Source organism: Coptis chinensis, chromosome 4 (assembly GCF_015680905.1).
Source record: "Coptis chinensis isolate HL-2020 chromosome 4, ASM1568090v1, whole genome shotgun sequence".
NCBI classification, from domain to species: domain Eukaryota; kingdom Viridiplantae; phylum Streptophyta; class Magnoliopsida; order Ranunculales; family Ranunculaceae; genus Coptis; species Coptis chinensis.
Window position 1 is genome coordinate 96550420 of NC_141459.1, and position 14355 is coordinate 96564774.

Sequence of the window (14355 nt, forward strand, 5' to 3'; positions counted from 1 at the left end):
ATAGGTGATCAATCCTATTTTCATCCCATCCACTACCATCAGTCAACATAAGATCCTTTACCTTGAGGTTTTGGAGGTCTTGTCGCAAAGGCATCATGTCATTAATAAGGACATGATGTTTGTTAATACTGAGCCAAGGCTGGCTCATAACCAACACATCCTTACCCTTTCCGATGCTCCAGATACATCCCTCCAATACTTTTTTCCCCACTCTGTGTACCCCTTTCCAAAACCAAGAGGCGTCAGGAGGGGGATTCTGTTTGACATCAAACCAGCTCTTACCATATATGGCCCTGAAGGTTCTAGCCCATATCGATTTTTTATCAGTGAGAGCTTTCCAAGAAAGCTTAGCTAGCATGGCTTGATTCATATCTTTTGCTTTTCTCAGGCCTAAGCCGCCACTAGCTTTAGGTTTGCATATGCTATCCCACCCAACAGTGTGGATGCTTTTACTATCTTCCGTACCGTGCCACCAGAAGGTCCTGCATGCCTTATCTATCTTCTCACAAGTGGAACTTGGGAGAAGATAAATAGACAACAAAGGGGGGGTAGCTTGGACCCAACAACTGTGTCGAGTTGTTACGCGGTGGTGACGAGAACTTTTGCCCTCCACCCTTTAATTTCACCGTGAACTTTATCCACCAGATAATCAAAATCCTCACTCTTCTTTCTAGAAACAATTATAGGAACACCTAGGTATTTTTCCCGATAGTCAAAAAACCTCCTCTTCCAAAACCTTTTTAAAATGTTTTTATGTTTTTTATGTATATTCTTACTGCAAAAAATACTAGATTTATCATAATTTATCATCTGACCAGATATATTGCAGTACTCATCTAAGATATTTTTGAGCTTACCACTCTCAACTAAATCCGCTTTAGTAAACAAAATCAAATCATCTGCATACAGTAAATGAGTAATAGCCGGTGCATTCCTTCTAATCTTTATGCCATGGATATCCTTAGACTGCTCCGCATGAGCTATCATCCTTGATAAGGCCTCGGACACAAGAATAAACAAGTAAGGGGAGAGAGGGTCTCCCTGTCTGAGGCCTCGACTAGGAGTAATATACTCAAGAGGGGCACCATTAAGAAGAACTTTAAAAGAGACCGTAGATAAGCATTCGGAGATAAGCAATCTCCATTTCTTATTAAAACCAAGTTTTTGAAAAATATTATCTATAAAGGACCATTCCACCCTATCATATGCTTTAGATATATCCATCTTTAGAGCAACAAACCCTTTTTTCTTTTTCATCTTTTTCATTGTGTTAAAAATCTCACAAGCCAAGCCAATATTATCCCCTATGCTTCTCCCTTTTATAAAGGCCCCTTGAAACGGGGAGACAATCTTATTAATGTGGGCCTTAAGTCTAATAGCCAGAATCTTAGCAATAATCTTATAACTAAAGTTGCATAAACTAATAGGTCTAAACTTAGATACATGGTCCGGATTAGAAATCTTAGGGATGAGGGTGAGAAAGGTATCATTTAACCTAGGGTTCATCTTACCATTAATGAAGAAATCCTTAACACAATCAATAATACTCTTACCTACCACATCCCAACATTGTTGATAAAAGATACCTTGGAACCCATCAGGTCCAGGTGACTTTAGAGACCCAAGCTTTTTAACAACATGTCAAATATCATCATCAGAAGGACAAGCAGTAAGAATTTGATTCTCCCTATCCGTAATACAAGGCTTAAATAAATCAAGAATATGCTCATTTTTCTGAGGATGTACAGATTCAAAAATATTATCAAAATAATCATTCACCGCTACTCCTACATTATTCCTACCTTCTTGCCAAACACCATTATCATCCTTAATCTTATCAATGTTATTTTTCCTTCTGCGATACACCGTAGACAGATGAAAGAACTTAGTATTCCTACCATCTTCTTTAATCCAGTGTTGACTGGATTTCTGTTTCCAAAACACCTCTTCTTTCTCATACCAATCAAAGAGCTCCTTTTTTAACGTCTTAGCTCTTTCATAATTAACCGAATTAAAAGGCTTTTGGAGCACCCTATCTAGCTCTTTTTGAGTATGTTTGATATTAGAGAAGATGTTTCCAAAAACCTTCTTATTCCAGGTCTTGAGACTTTGGGCGGTCTTATTTAACTTAAGAATCACATTCCAATCAGGCAAATCATGTGTTATAGAGTTCCACGCTTTATCTATCTCAGGTTTACAAGACTCATCTTTTAACCACATGTTATAGAAACGAAAAGGTCTTTCAGCATATTCCTCAGATACTTTAAGCCTAATCAACAGAGATAAATGATCGGACGCAGCATTAACCACATGTTTAACAATCATATTAGGGAATAAATCCACCCAGTCATGTGAAGCCATAGCACGATCAAGTCTTTCTAAATTATTGTTTTTAATATTCCTATTATTATTCCAGGTGAACTTGGGTCCTTTATAGCCTAAGTCCACTAATCCAAGGTCATCAATCACATAATTGAAATCCATCATGCATTTTGAAAAGGTCGACCTACCCCCTATTTTCTCATCCAAGGTTCTGATTGCATTAAAGTCACCAAACACTAACCAAGGTCCCGGTATATGGGGGGCACAATCTCTCAGCTCATTCCAAAAATGATGTCTCATACTAGCATTCGGTACACCATAAACAAAAGTAAAGTATCATGGATTTATACTGTGATAATTAATAAGCTTACGAGATTTGGTTGGCCGTAGCTCCGGCAACCTCGAGGTTAACTCCGATACCTCCATAGAATAGCTAGCCCTCCTCGAAGACCCACAAAGCGGGGGACACAAAAAACGTATTATCATACTTAAGAGCCTTCCTAACTTACTTATCTTTTCCTCCTTAACTTTTGTTTTACGACAAGCATAAAATGTCCGGTTGGTGTTGGCGGACTAGATCCTTTATATTATGAACTGCGTGGAGGAACCCATTCCCCGCAGTTCGAGCGTCTATCATATCATGCCGAGGCGGCTGTTTAGGGACATCCACCGCGAACCCAGGAGGAGGACCACACAGACCTCCACTGCTTTCAGACCCAACACTGACACTTGTACTCTTGTCACCACTATACCCACTGTTCAGTCCCTTTGATTCTTTTGAGCTGTTCCCTCTGTTTTTTTTATTGGACTTAAGATGTCCCCTACCTTTCCCAGACGAGCCCTCCATAGCCAGTGGCACTGGTTGGGAAATACTATCTTCTGATTCATAGCCAAACCCTAGTTGATTTCCTTGAAACAAATCTACTGGCACATTCCCCACCGACACCTCATCGTGACAGTTAAACATCACAGCTTCCTGATCAGAATCCTCATATGGCTCTTCTTCTTCAGTGAACGCATCTGAGAGTATATCTTCTTCTGGAAAATCACCCCCTGAAACCTCAGACGAAACACTTGAATCCATAGAATGGTTGGAGAAAGAAGGCTCTGAGGTCGCCACAGAATCCTTGACACTGGAATAATAGGGACATCTGTTGGGATCAGCAGATGCCCCAAACCTTTTGCTCGTATATCATCTGCCTCTCTTTTTGCTTTCTTCGAATTTTTTACTGCCGTCCTAATACTACTGTTACTACCTTCATTCTCCATAATAGCTACTACTGAAAGAGAACTAGCCGCCAACTTCCTTTTGGAACCCACAAAGACTTCTTGCCACTTCCTAAAACCTTTTTTAACTCCTCTCTTATATAGACCCCGATAAGCCAGCTTTTTAAACCCCCTCCCACGCGAAGGCAAACCTATGAATCTAAAACTGGCATGAGCTGTATTTGGGGGGATTAAAGGCGACCCAGACCTTTCTGTACCTAATATCTCAAGAAGAGGGGAAGGAGCTTTGGAACTCGGAGAAGCCAGCAGCCTCGGATTCTCTTCCATACAGATATCTCTTGTTCCCAAAAGGGAATCCTCAGGAGCTATAAAGCCTACATTCTCAGGCTCGCTGCCCCAGACCATCACATCCCCTATCCCTCCAGATACAGCTAAGGACTCTTGGTTAAGGCTATTACCTTCCTGACCTTCTTGTGCCTTCACACCCAGACCCAGATCCATACAAGTCTTGGGTCCCCACACCACCAAGGCTCAATCCAAGGAACCAAAATCTAAATCAGATCCATCTGTTAAACTTTGGTACTCTCGGGCTTGATAATGGATAAACGTTCTGCAACTCGACCCATCTTGCCATTCCATCTCCATATCTTTACAGCCCAGAGGGAAAACCACTTGGACTGGACTGTCTTCTTGGACCTCTTCCTCAGGCCCACACCAACCCACAGCACTCCTACCCCTTCTACTAGAATCCACAATAGCTAGCTCCGACCCAGTAGACCTCACACCCAAGCAACCACCTTTGTCCAGCCCACTACCCCCCAGACAAGCCTTACTGACCTTCCCTGTTGGTCCTGTCCCCAGCCCATTCAATCTCAACTTATTATACTCAAGGGAATCACTAACCCCATCATAGCCACCTGGGCTGCCTTCTCTATCTCATACCTCTGTTTAGGGGGTGTATCTAGGAAGCCCCCCCATACCAGAGCCTTCTTCTCTGTGCATATTTATCCCTCGCCGGGATCTGGTCAAATCTAGGTTTCAGCGGTGTTCCCGAGAAGGAGACCGTTATAGGGTTAGAATTCACCACTCCATTAAAGAAAATGGTAGCCCTCATCATAAAAGAGAAAGAATGTTTAACATCTCGAGGGGAACCACCGCACCTCAGCATACTAGCTCGATACTTCTCCTTTTGCATACAGAAGTTCACATCATGACCAATCCTACCACAGAAATAGCAAAAAATGTCTAACTTTTCATACTTGAAAGACACCGGGAAAACTTCTCCTTCTTCTGTTCTCAATTCTATACCTTTACTCAATCTTTCCTTTATATCCAACTTAACCACGACTCTTTGCCACCGAACTCTGAATTCAGCCCGGCGAGTCAAGTCTATATACTTGACTTTACCCAAGCTTTGCCCCACCTTCTCTACATTCTCTTCATTCATTCTATCGGGATCCCCATATATCCGCACCCAAAACTTTACAAAATCAAAAGTTTGGATTCTTGCCGGATCTTCCTTTCCTTCCCATTTCCTTAGCACTATTACTAGCCCCCGCGACTAACCAAGGTCCATTTTTTTTCTTACATGGTTATATTCCCCAGTGTCTTCAAATGTGAACTTGTAGAAACCCCCAGTCGGAAGAACCACTTTTGTACCTTTTCTAGTTTGCCAGCACCGGTGTAGTTCTTCAGCTACCACTTGAACATCCAACACTCTATCTCCAATGAGTTTCCCCACTAAAGAAAGCGAGTGTTCTTCCACTTCCACTGGATTTTTTTGCTTTATATTGACTACCCTTTTTTCCTTTTAACAAAAGAGCTGTTGCATCTCTATTTGGAGCTGTTCAATCTTAGCCTGTGTAGACAGGGATCTTGGATCAGATGTTTCCCCTCTGACCGGCACACTAACTTCTTCTTTTTCCATATCTTTTCCCACAGCAAACTTGCCTCTATAACAGTAAATCAAAAGAGAGAAAAGGGGGTTTAGATGGGTGAAGGGAGCAGGGGAGATGTCTAGATGAAGAGGATGGAAAAAACGGAGTTGAAGACTTTACAACTCCTCTAAACCCTCAGAGCTGTCGAGACAAGGAGGAAAAGAAAGCTAAATTAAACTTACTATGTATATGAGATCCACACCACATAAACACTTGGATTCTAGAAGGGGACGAGCACTTTAGCACAAGATTTTTAATTTGAATTCAAAACTTGGGGAAGAAAGATTCAAAACTTGAGGATCCCGGTTAGACCCGATAACAATCTTTAATTCAATATATTTATCATAAGATAAAAACACATGTGGTCTTGTATCTTTGTTGCCTTCCAATTTATAGGTAGCAATATTTCCTAGTTTTTGAGTTTCTGTGAAATCTTTAGAAACATTTCAAATCAAGTTCTCCATATTGTATTTTGTCACTTATTAGTACTTGAGCGTCTCAAATTAGTCTTCTTGAGTTTATTATCCCGCTTGACTACAAAGGATCCGAAATCTCTTGCCTCCTTATAGACCGATCAACGTCTGTTGGAAGTTTTACAACTACTATGAAAAGAGAGGGGTGCGAGAGGGAGGAACTCATAAATGCACACAAAAGTGGGCATACTATTTTCCAAACTCCAGCCTAGAACTCTCTCGAAAACATATTTAGAAGAGCACCTCATCATGGACAACAGTTTGGTTTTGCAATGGTGATAAAAGTACATGAACAGAGTAATGTGGAGCTACTACCATTTCGGAGACAAGTTGTAAATGTATATTTCTATGATTTCCTACCATCATCCTTGAGACGAAGCAACCTTTAATGTGATTAAACTGACCCGTGTATTAAAAGTCAATTTTGTCGCAAAATATTCACGTATATGAAGAGGAAAGCATAAACAAGCTGCATCAGAGTTCAAGAGCTAGCAACAAAACCAACGTCCTCCACACAGAGAAACCAAAGACCTCCCAAAGGGACAATTGGGGTGGGGGTGGGTGAGTGCGTGTTTAGTGATGAGATAAAAGAATAAGAGGTTATTGGAGAAAAAGAAAAAAAAAATGGCTGTCTATTTCTTCTACAACTGAATCACGTAGAGTAAATGACTTGTTTTAGTCAATAAATATTTTGGGTATGCCTAACAAAAAAGAAAGATAATTTAGGAAGCTAAATGTGTCTAAAATCATTTTATTTATTTATTTTAAAATTGGGGTAAAAGAGTGTTTTGTTGGGTATGTCCAAGATCACCCAAGAAAAATAGTGGATAAAAGTACATGAACAGAGTAATGTGGAGCTACTACCATTTCGGAGACAAGTTGTAAATGTATATTTCTATGATTTCCTACCATCATCCTTGAGACGAAGCAACCTTTAATGTGATTAAACTGACCCGTGTATTAAAAGTCAATTTTGTCGCAAAAATATTCCATTATATGAAGAGGGAAAGCATAAACAAGCCGCATCAGAGTTCAAGAGCTAGCAACAAAACCAACGTCCTCCACACAGAGAAACCAAAGACCTCCCAAAGGGACAATTGGGGTGGGGGTGGGTGAGTGCGTGTTTAGTGATGAGATAAAAGAATAAGAGGTTATTGGAGAAAAAGAAAAAAAAAAAATCATCTATTTCTTCTACAACCTAATCAATTAGAGTAAATGACTTGTTTTAGTCAATAAATATTTTGGGTATGCCTAACAAAAAAGAAAGATAATTTAGGAAGCTAAATGTGTCTAAAATCATTTTATTTATTTATTTTAAAATTGGGGTAAAAGAGTGTTTTGTTGGGTATGTCCAAGATCACCCAAGAAAAATAGTGGAATTTATAGGCACTTTCGAATAATATCTTTGGCAATTGATTAAGTGGTTATATGAGTGAGTTTATTAAATTGAATACTTTGTCCTAAGCCTCGAATGGGTATTTAGGGCATGTTTGTTCTGAAGGAAATGCTAGGGAAAGGAAAGGAAAAGAGGTGTGGTCCACCTTTTCTATAATTTTTTTGTTGTTTGTTTGCCCATGGAAAGGAAAGACTGCTTTTTTCATGCGGAAACAAAACTAGGGAAATGGAAATAATTTTGAGTCCATAGTCTAGACCTAAAAAGTTTAGGAAAATGAAAAAAAAAATAAAAAAAAGCATTACCTGATTTACTTTCCTTTCCACACTTTATCAAACAGACACAATTTTAAAATTGTTTACATTCTATTCCTTTCCTTTCCATAGTGGACCACTTATTTCCTTAACTATGTACCAACAATACCAAATTAAGAAATTGGGCTAGAGAGCCTGGTTTAAAAAAAACAACTTAAAAGCCGGACCAATATTTTTTTTGGGTTTTATTACCGCCTAATTTCTTTTCATCGACATAAGTATTGTTTTATAGAAAATCATTAAAATTTGGGCTTTTGACTCAAGACCGCCCGCCACCTATTATTTTTTTGAGATAATTTTTTTACTTTTTCGCCCTTGCAAAATAACTACATATAAAATAAATAACTGCCTTTAATTTATTTTTTGTTCTTCTTCTTTACATAACTTTTTTTAGTTTATGCAATCATCATTCTTTTAATTTCCTCTCAATTTAATCTCTTCTTAAAAGCACATGATGCTAATCCATGAGCCAAAACAATTCCCTCGATCATCTAATGAGCAAGGCACTTTTTTGGAGAGCAATGAACAAATCTCCTGCGATAGAGGCGGGTGTAGGCGTGATGAAACCCACAATGATATCTCAGATCCTAATTTTTCTTTGGGTTCACATCAATAAGTTCGGGCTCGCTGATACATATTTAATAGTTTGTAAGAGCGATCGAGAATCATGAATGGGAAAGCATTGTTTGAAAAACTACATTTGTGTGTGTGAGTTTATTAAATTCCTTTGCATTACCCTTTGTTTGGGCATAGAATTATACAGAGCTATAAAATGTGAATTTACTTTGACAAAGTTGTGGGAGTGTGTAATTTTTTAGGGACGGTGTAGGAGAACACCTTACTTTTACCTGGTTGATGTTCGACAGTTTCGGTTTGTGATTATCAATGGTATTAATGATGTATTCTTTTCTTTTACTTGACTGTACTTCTTCTTCAACACTTCATATCTCTGATGTTTGCCATGTCAGTTTTGATGCACATGACTTTCCCCTTATTTTATAGGTTTGTAAATCCCCCATCTTAAATCTTAAAATCAGTGGTTTTGAATTGTATGGATACACTTGCAGATTCTATGAAAAACGTTTTACTGAATGCAAACATTTTAAAATGCAGAAGCACCACGTTATAAACTTATACGTTTTAAAATACAAATAATGCACCATGTTATAAACTTATATATTTTAAAATGCAGATGCACCACGTTATAAACTTATTCATTTTAAAATGCATACACACCACGCATTTTAAAATGCAGATACAAAATGCATTTGATTATTTATTTTGTGGGTTTGATTAACTACTATTAAATGCAACGGGCGAAGGACTAATTTAGGTGGGTGAAGGGAGCAAGGGAGATGTCTAGATGAAGAGGATGGAAAAAACGGAGTTGAAGACTTTACAACTCCTCCAAACCCTCAGAGCTGTCGAGACAAGGAGGAAAAGAAAGCTAAATTAAACTTACTATGTATATGAGATCCACACCACATAAACACTTGGATTCTAGAAGGGGACGAGCACTTTAGCACAAGATTTTTAATTTGAATTCAAAACTTGGGGGGAAGAAAGATTCAAAACTTGAGGATCCTGGTTAGACCCGATAACAATCTTTAATTCAATATATTTATCGTAAGATAAAAACACATGTGGTCTTGTACTGTTGCCTTCCAATTTATAGGTAGCAATATTTCCTAGTTTTTGAGTTTCTGTGAAATCTTTAGAAACATTTCAAATCAAGTTCTCCATATTGTATTTTGTCAGCTTATTAGTACTGAACGTCTCAAATTAGTCTTCTTGAGTTTATTATCCTGCTTGACTACAAAGGATCCGAAATCTCTTGCCTCCTTATAGATCCGATCAACGTCGATTGGAAGTTTTACAACTACTATGAAAAGAGAGAGGGGTGCGAGAGGGAGGAACTCATAAATGCACACAAAAGTGGGCATACTATTTTCCAAACTCCAGCCTAGAACTCTCAGAAACATATTTAGAAGAGCACCTCATCATGGACAACAGTTTGGTTTTGCACGAAGTGATAAAAGTACATGAACAGAGTAATGTGGAGCTACTACCATTTCGGAGACAAGTTGTAAATGTATATTTCTATGATTTCCTACCATCATCCTTGAGACGAAGCAACCTTTAATGTGATTAAACTGACCCGTGTATTAAAAGTCAATTTTGTCGCAAAATATTCACGTATATGAAGAGGAAAGCATAAACAAGCTGCATCAGAGTTCAAGAGCTAGCAACAAAACCAACGTCCTCCACACAGAGAAACCAAAGACCTCCCAAAGGGACAATTGGGGGGGGGGTGGGTGAGTCGTTTTAGTGATGAGATAAAAGAATAAGAGGTTATTGGAGAAAAAGAAAAAAAAAATGGCTGTCTATTTCTTCTACAACTGAATCACGTAGAGTAAATGACTTGTTTTAGTCAATAAATATTTTGGGTATGCCTAACAAAAAAGAAAGATAATTTAGGAAGCTAAATGTGTCTAAAATCATTTTATTTATTTATTTTAAAATTGGGGTAAAAGAGTGTTTTGTTGGGTATGTCCAAGATCACCCAAGAAAAATAGTGGAATTTATAGGCACTTTCGAATAATATCTTTGGCAATTGATTAAGTGGTTATATGAGTGAGTTTATTAAATTGAATACTTTGTCCTAAGCCTCGAATGGGTATTTAGGGCATGTTTGTTCTGAAGGAAATGCTAGGGAAAGGAAAGGAAAAGAGGTGTGGTCCACCTTTTCTATAATTTTTTTGTTGTTTGTTTGCCCATGGAAAGGAAAGACTGCTTTTTTCATGCGGAAACAAAACTAGGGAAATGGAAATAATTTTGAGTCCATAGTCTAGACCTAAAAAGTTTAGGAAAATGAAAAAAAAAATAAAAAAGCAGACACAATTTACTTTCCTTTCCACACTTTATCAAACAGACACAATTTTAAAATTGTTTACATTCTATTCCTTTCCTTTCCATAGTGGACCACTTATTTCCTTAACTATGTACCAACAATACCAAATTAAGAAATTGGGCTAGAGAGCCTGGTTTAAAAAAAACAACTTAAAAGCCGGACCAATATTTTTTTTGGGTTTTATTACCGCCTAATTTCTTTTCATCGACATAAGTATTGTTTTATAGAAAATCATTAAAATTTGGGCTTTTGACTCAAGACCGCCCGCCACCTATTATTTTTTTGAGATAATTTTTTTACTTTTTCGCCCTTGCAAAATAACTACATATAAAATAAATAACTGCCTTTAATTTATTTTTTGTTCTTCTTCTTTACATAACTTTTTTTAGTTTATGCAATCATCATTCTTTTAATTTCCTCTCAATTTAATCTCTTCTTAAAAGCACATGATGCTAATCCATGAGCCAAAACAATTCCTGATCATCTAATGAGCAAGGCACTGTTTGGAGAGCAATGAACAAATTTCCTGCAGTAGAGGCAGGTAGGCAGCAGTGAAACCCACAATGATATCTCAGATCCTAATTTTTCTTTGGGTTCACATCAATAAGTTCGGGCTCGCTGATACATATTTAATAGTTTGTAAGAGCGATCGAGAATCATGAATGGGAAAGCATTGTTTGAAAAACTACATTTGTGTGTGTGAGTTTATTAAATTCCTTTGCATTACCCTTTGTTTGGGCATAGAATTATACAGAGCTATAAAATGTGAATTTACTTTGACAAAGTTGTGGGAGTGTGTAATTTTTTAGGGACGGTGTAGGAGAACACCTTACTTTTACCTGGTTGATGTTCGACAGTTTCGGTTTGTGATTATCAATGGTATTAATGATGTATTCTTTTCTTTTACTTGACTGTACTTCTTCTTCAACACTTCATATCTCTGATGTTTGCCATGTCAGTTTTGATGCACATGACTTTCCCCTTATTTTATAGGTTTGTAAATCCCCCATCTTAAATCTTAAAATCGGTGGTTTTGAATTGTATGGATACACTTGCAGATTCTATGAAAAACGCTTTTATCAATGCAAACATTTTAAAATGCGTAGCACCACGTTATAAACTTATACGTTTTAAAATACAAATAATGCACCATGTTATAAACTTATATATTTTAAAATGCAGATGCACCACGTTATAAACTTATTCATTTTAAAATGCATACACACCACGCATTTTAAAATGCAGATACAAAATGCATTTGATTATTTATTTTGTGGGTTTGATTAACTACTATTAAATGCAACGGGCGAAGGACTAATTTAGGTGGGTGAAGGGAGCAAGGGAGATGTCTAGATGAAGAGGATGGAAAAAACGGAGTTGAAGACTTTACAACTCCTCCAAACCCTCAGAGCTGTCGAGACAAGGAGGAAAAGAAAGCTAAATTAAACTTACTATGTATATGAGATCCACACCACATAAACACTTGGATTCTAGAAGGGGACGAGCACTTTAGCACAAGATTTTTAATTTGAATTCAAAACTTGGGGGGAAGAAAGATTCAAAACTTGAGGATCCTGGTTAGACCCGATAACAATCTTTAATTCAATATATTTATCGTAAGATAAAACACATGTGGTCTTGTAATCTTGTTGCCTTCCAATTTATAGGTAGCAATATTTCCTAGTTTTTGAGTTTCGTGGAAATCTTTAGAAACATTTCAAATCAAGTTCTCCATATTGTATTTTGTCACTTATTAGTAATTGAACGCGTCTCAAATTAGTCTTCTTGAGTTTATTATCCCGCTTGACTACAAAGGATCCGAAATCTCTTGCCTCCTTATAGATCGATCAACGATACATTTGGAAGTTTTACAACTACTATGAAAAGAGAGAGGGGTGCGAGAGGGAGGAACTCATAAATGCACACAAAAGTGGGCATACTATTTTCCAAACTCCAAAATTCTAGAACTCTCGAAACATATTTAGAAGAGCACCTCATCATGGACAACATATTTGGTTTTGCACGGTGATAAAAGTACATGAACAGAGTAATGTGGAGCTACTACCATTTCGAGACAAGTTGTAAATGTATATTTCTATGATTTCCTACCATCATCCTTGAGACGAAGCAACCTTTAATGTGATTAAACTGACCTGTATTAAAAGTCAATTTTGTCGCAAAAAATATTCACGATATGAAGAGGAAAGCATAAACAAGCCGCATCGAGTTCAAGAGCTAGCAACAAAACCAACGTCCTCCACACAGAGAAACCAAAGACCTCCCAAAGGGACAATTGGGGGGGGGTGGGTGAGTGTGTTTAGTGATGAGATAAAAGAATAAGAGGTTATTGGAGAAAAAGAAAAAAAAATGGTCATCTATTTCTTCTACAACCTGAATCAATGTAGAGTAAATGACTTGTTTTAGTCAATAAATATTTTGGGTATGCCTAACAAAAAGAAAGATAATTTAGGAAGCTAAATGTGTCTAAAATCATTTTATTTATTTATTTTAAAATTGGGGTAAAAGAGTGTTTTGTTGGGTATGTCCAAGATCACCCAAGAAAAATAGTGGAATTTATAGGCACTTTCAATAATATCTTTGGCAATTGATTAAGTGGTTATATGAGTGAGTTTATTAAATTGAATACTTTGTCCTAAGCCTCGAATGGGTATTTAGGGCATGTTTGTTCTGAAGGAAATGCTAGGGAAAGGAAAGGAAAAGAGGTGTGGTCCACCTTTTCTATAATTTTTTTGTTGTTTGTTTGCCCATGGAAAGGAAAGACTGCTTTTTTCATGCGGAAACAAAACTAGGGAAATGGAAATAATTTTGAGTCCATAGTCTAGACCTAAAAAGTTTAGGAAAATGAAAAAAAAAAATAAAAAAAACACATTAATTTTACTTTCCTTTCCACACTTTATCAAACAGACACAATTTTAAAATTGTTTACATTCTATTCCTTTCCTTTCCATAGTGGACCACTTATTTCCTTAACTATGTACCAACAATACCAAATTAAGAAATTAGGCTAGAGAGCCCGGTTTAAAAAAACAACTTAAAAGCCGGACCAATATTTTTTTGGGTTTTATTACATGCCTAATTTTTTTTTCATCGACATAAGTATTGTTTTATAGAAAATCATTAAAATTTGGGCTTTTGACTCAAGACCGCCCGCCACCTATTATTTTTTGAGATAATTTTTTTACTTTTTCGCCCTTGCAAAATAACTACATATAAAATAAATAACTCCTTTTTAATTTATTTTTTTCTTCTTTCTTTACATAACTTTTTTAGTTTATGCAATCATCATTCTTTTAATTTCCTCTCAATTTAATCTCTTCTTAAAAGCACATGATGCTAATCCATGAGCCAAAACAATTCCTGATCATCTAATGAGCAAGGCACTGTTTGGAGAGCAATGAACAAATCTCCTGCAGTAGAGGCAGGTAGGCAGCAGTGAAACCCACAATGATATCTCAGATCCTAATTTTTCTTTGGGTTCACATCAATAAGTTCGGGCTCGCTGATACATATTTAATAGTTTGTAAGAGCGATCGAGAATCATGAATGGGAAAGCATTGTTTGAAAAACTACATTTGTGTGTGTGAGTTTATTAAATTCCTTTGCATTACCCTTTGTTTGGGCATAGAATTATACAGAGCTATAAAATGTGAATTTACTTTGACAAAGTTGTGGGAGTGTGTAATTTTTTAGGGACGGTGTAGGAGAACACCTTACTTTTACCTGGTTGATGTTCGACAGTTTCGGTTTGTGATTATCA

The 14355-nt window shown here is 37.1% G+C and overlaps 1 protein-coding gene across 1 annotated transcript; it reads right to left on the minus strand.

Annotated features, from left to right (window-relative positions):
• Nucleotides 1-1641: 1641 nt before the first annotated feature.
• On the minus strand, nucleotides 1642-2484 carry LOC147505944 (uncharacterized). The gene has a single exon (XM_086605654.1). The coding sequence runs from the start codon at nucleotides 2482-2484 to the stop codon at nucleotides 1642-1644; it is 843 nt and encodes a 280-aa protein (XP_086461780.1).
• Nucleotides 2485-14355: the final 11871 nt, after the last annotated feature.

Bases quoted from the DNA above. Each gene is read 5' to 3' on its own strand.
- LOC147505944 (XM_086605654.1), bottom strand. From the start codon at position 2,484: ATGGATTTCAATTATGTGATTGATGACCTTGGATTAGTGGACTTAGGC.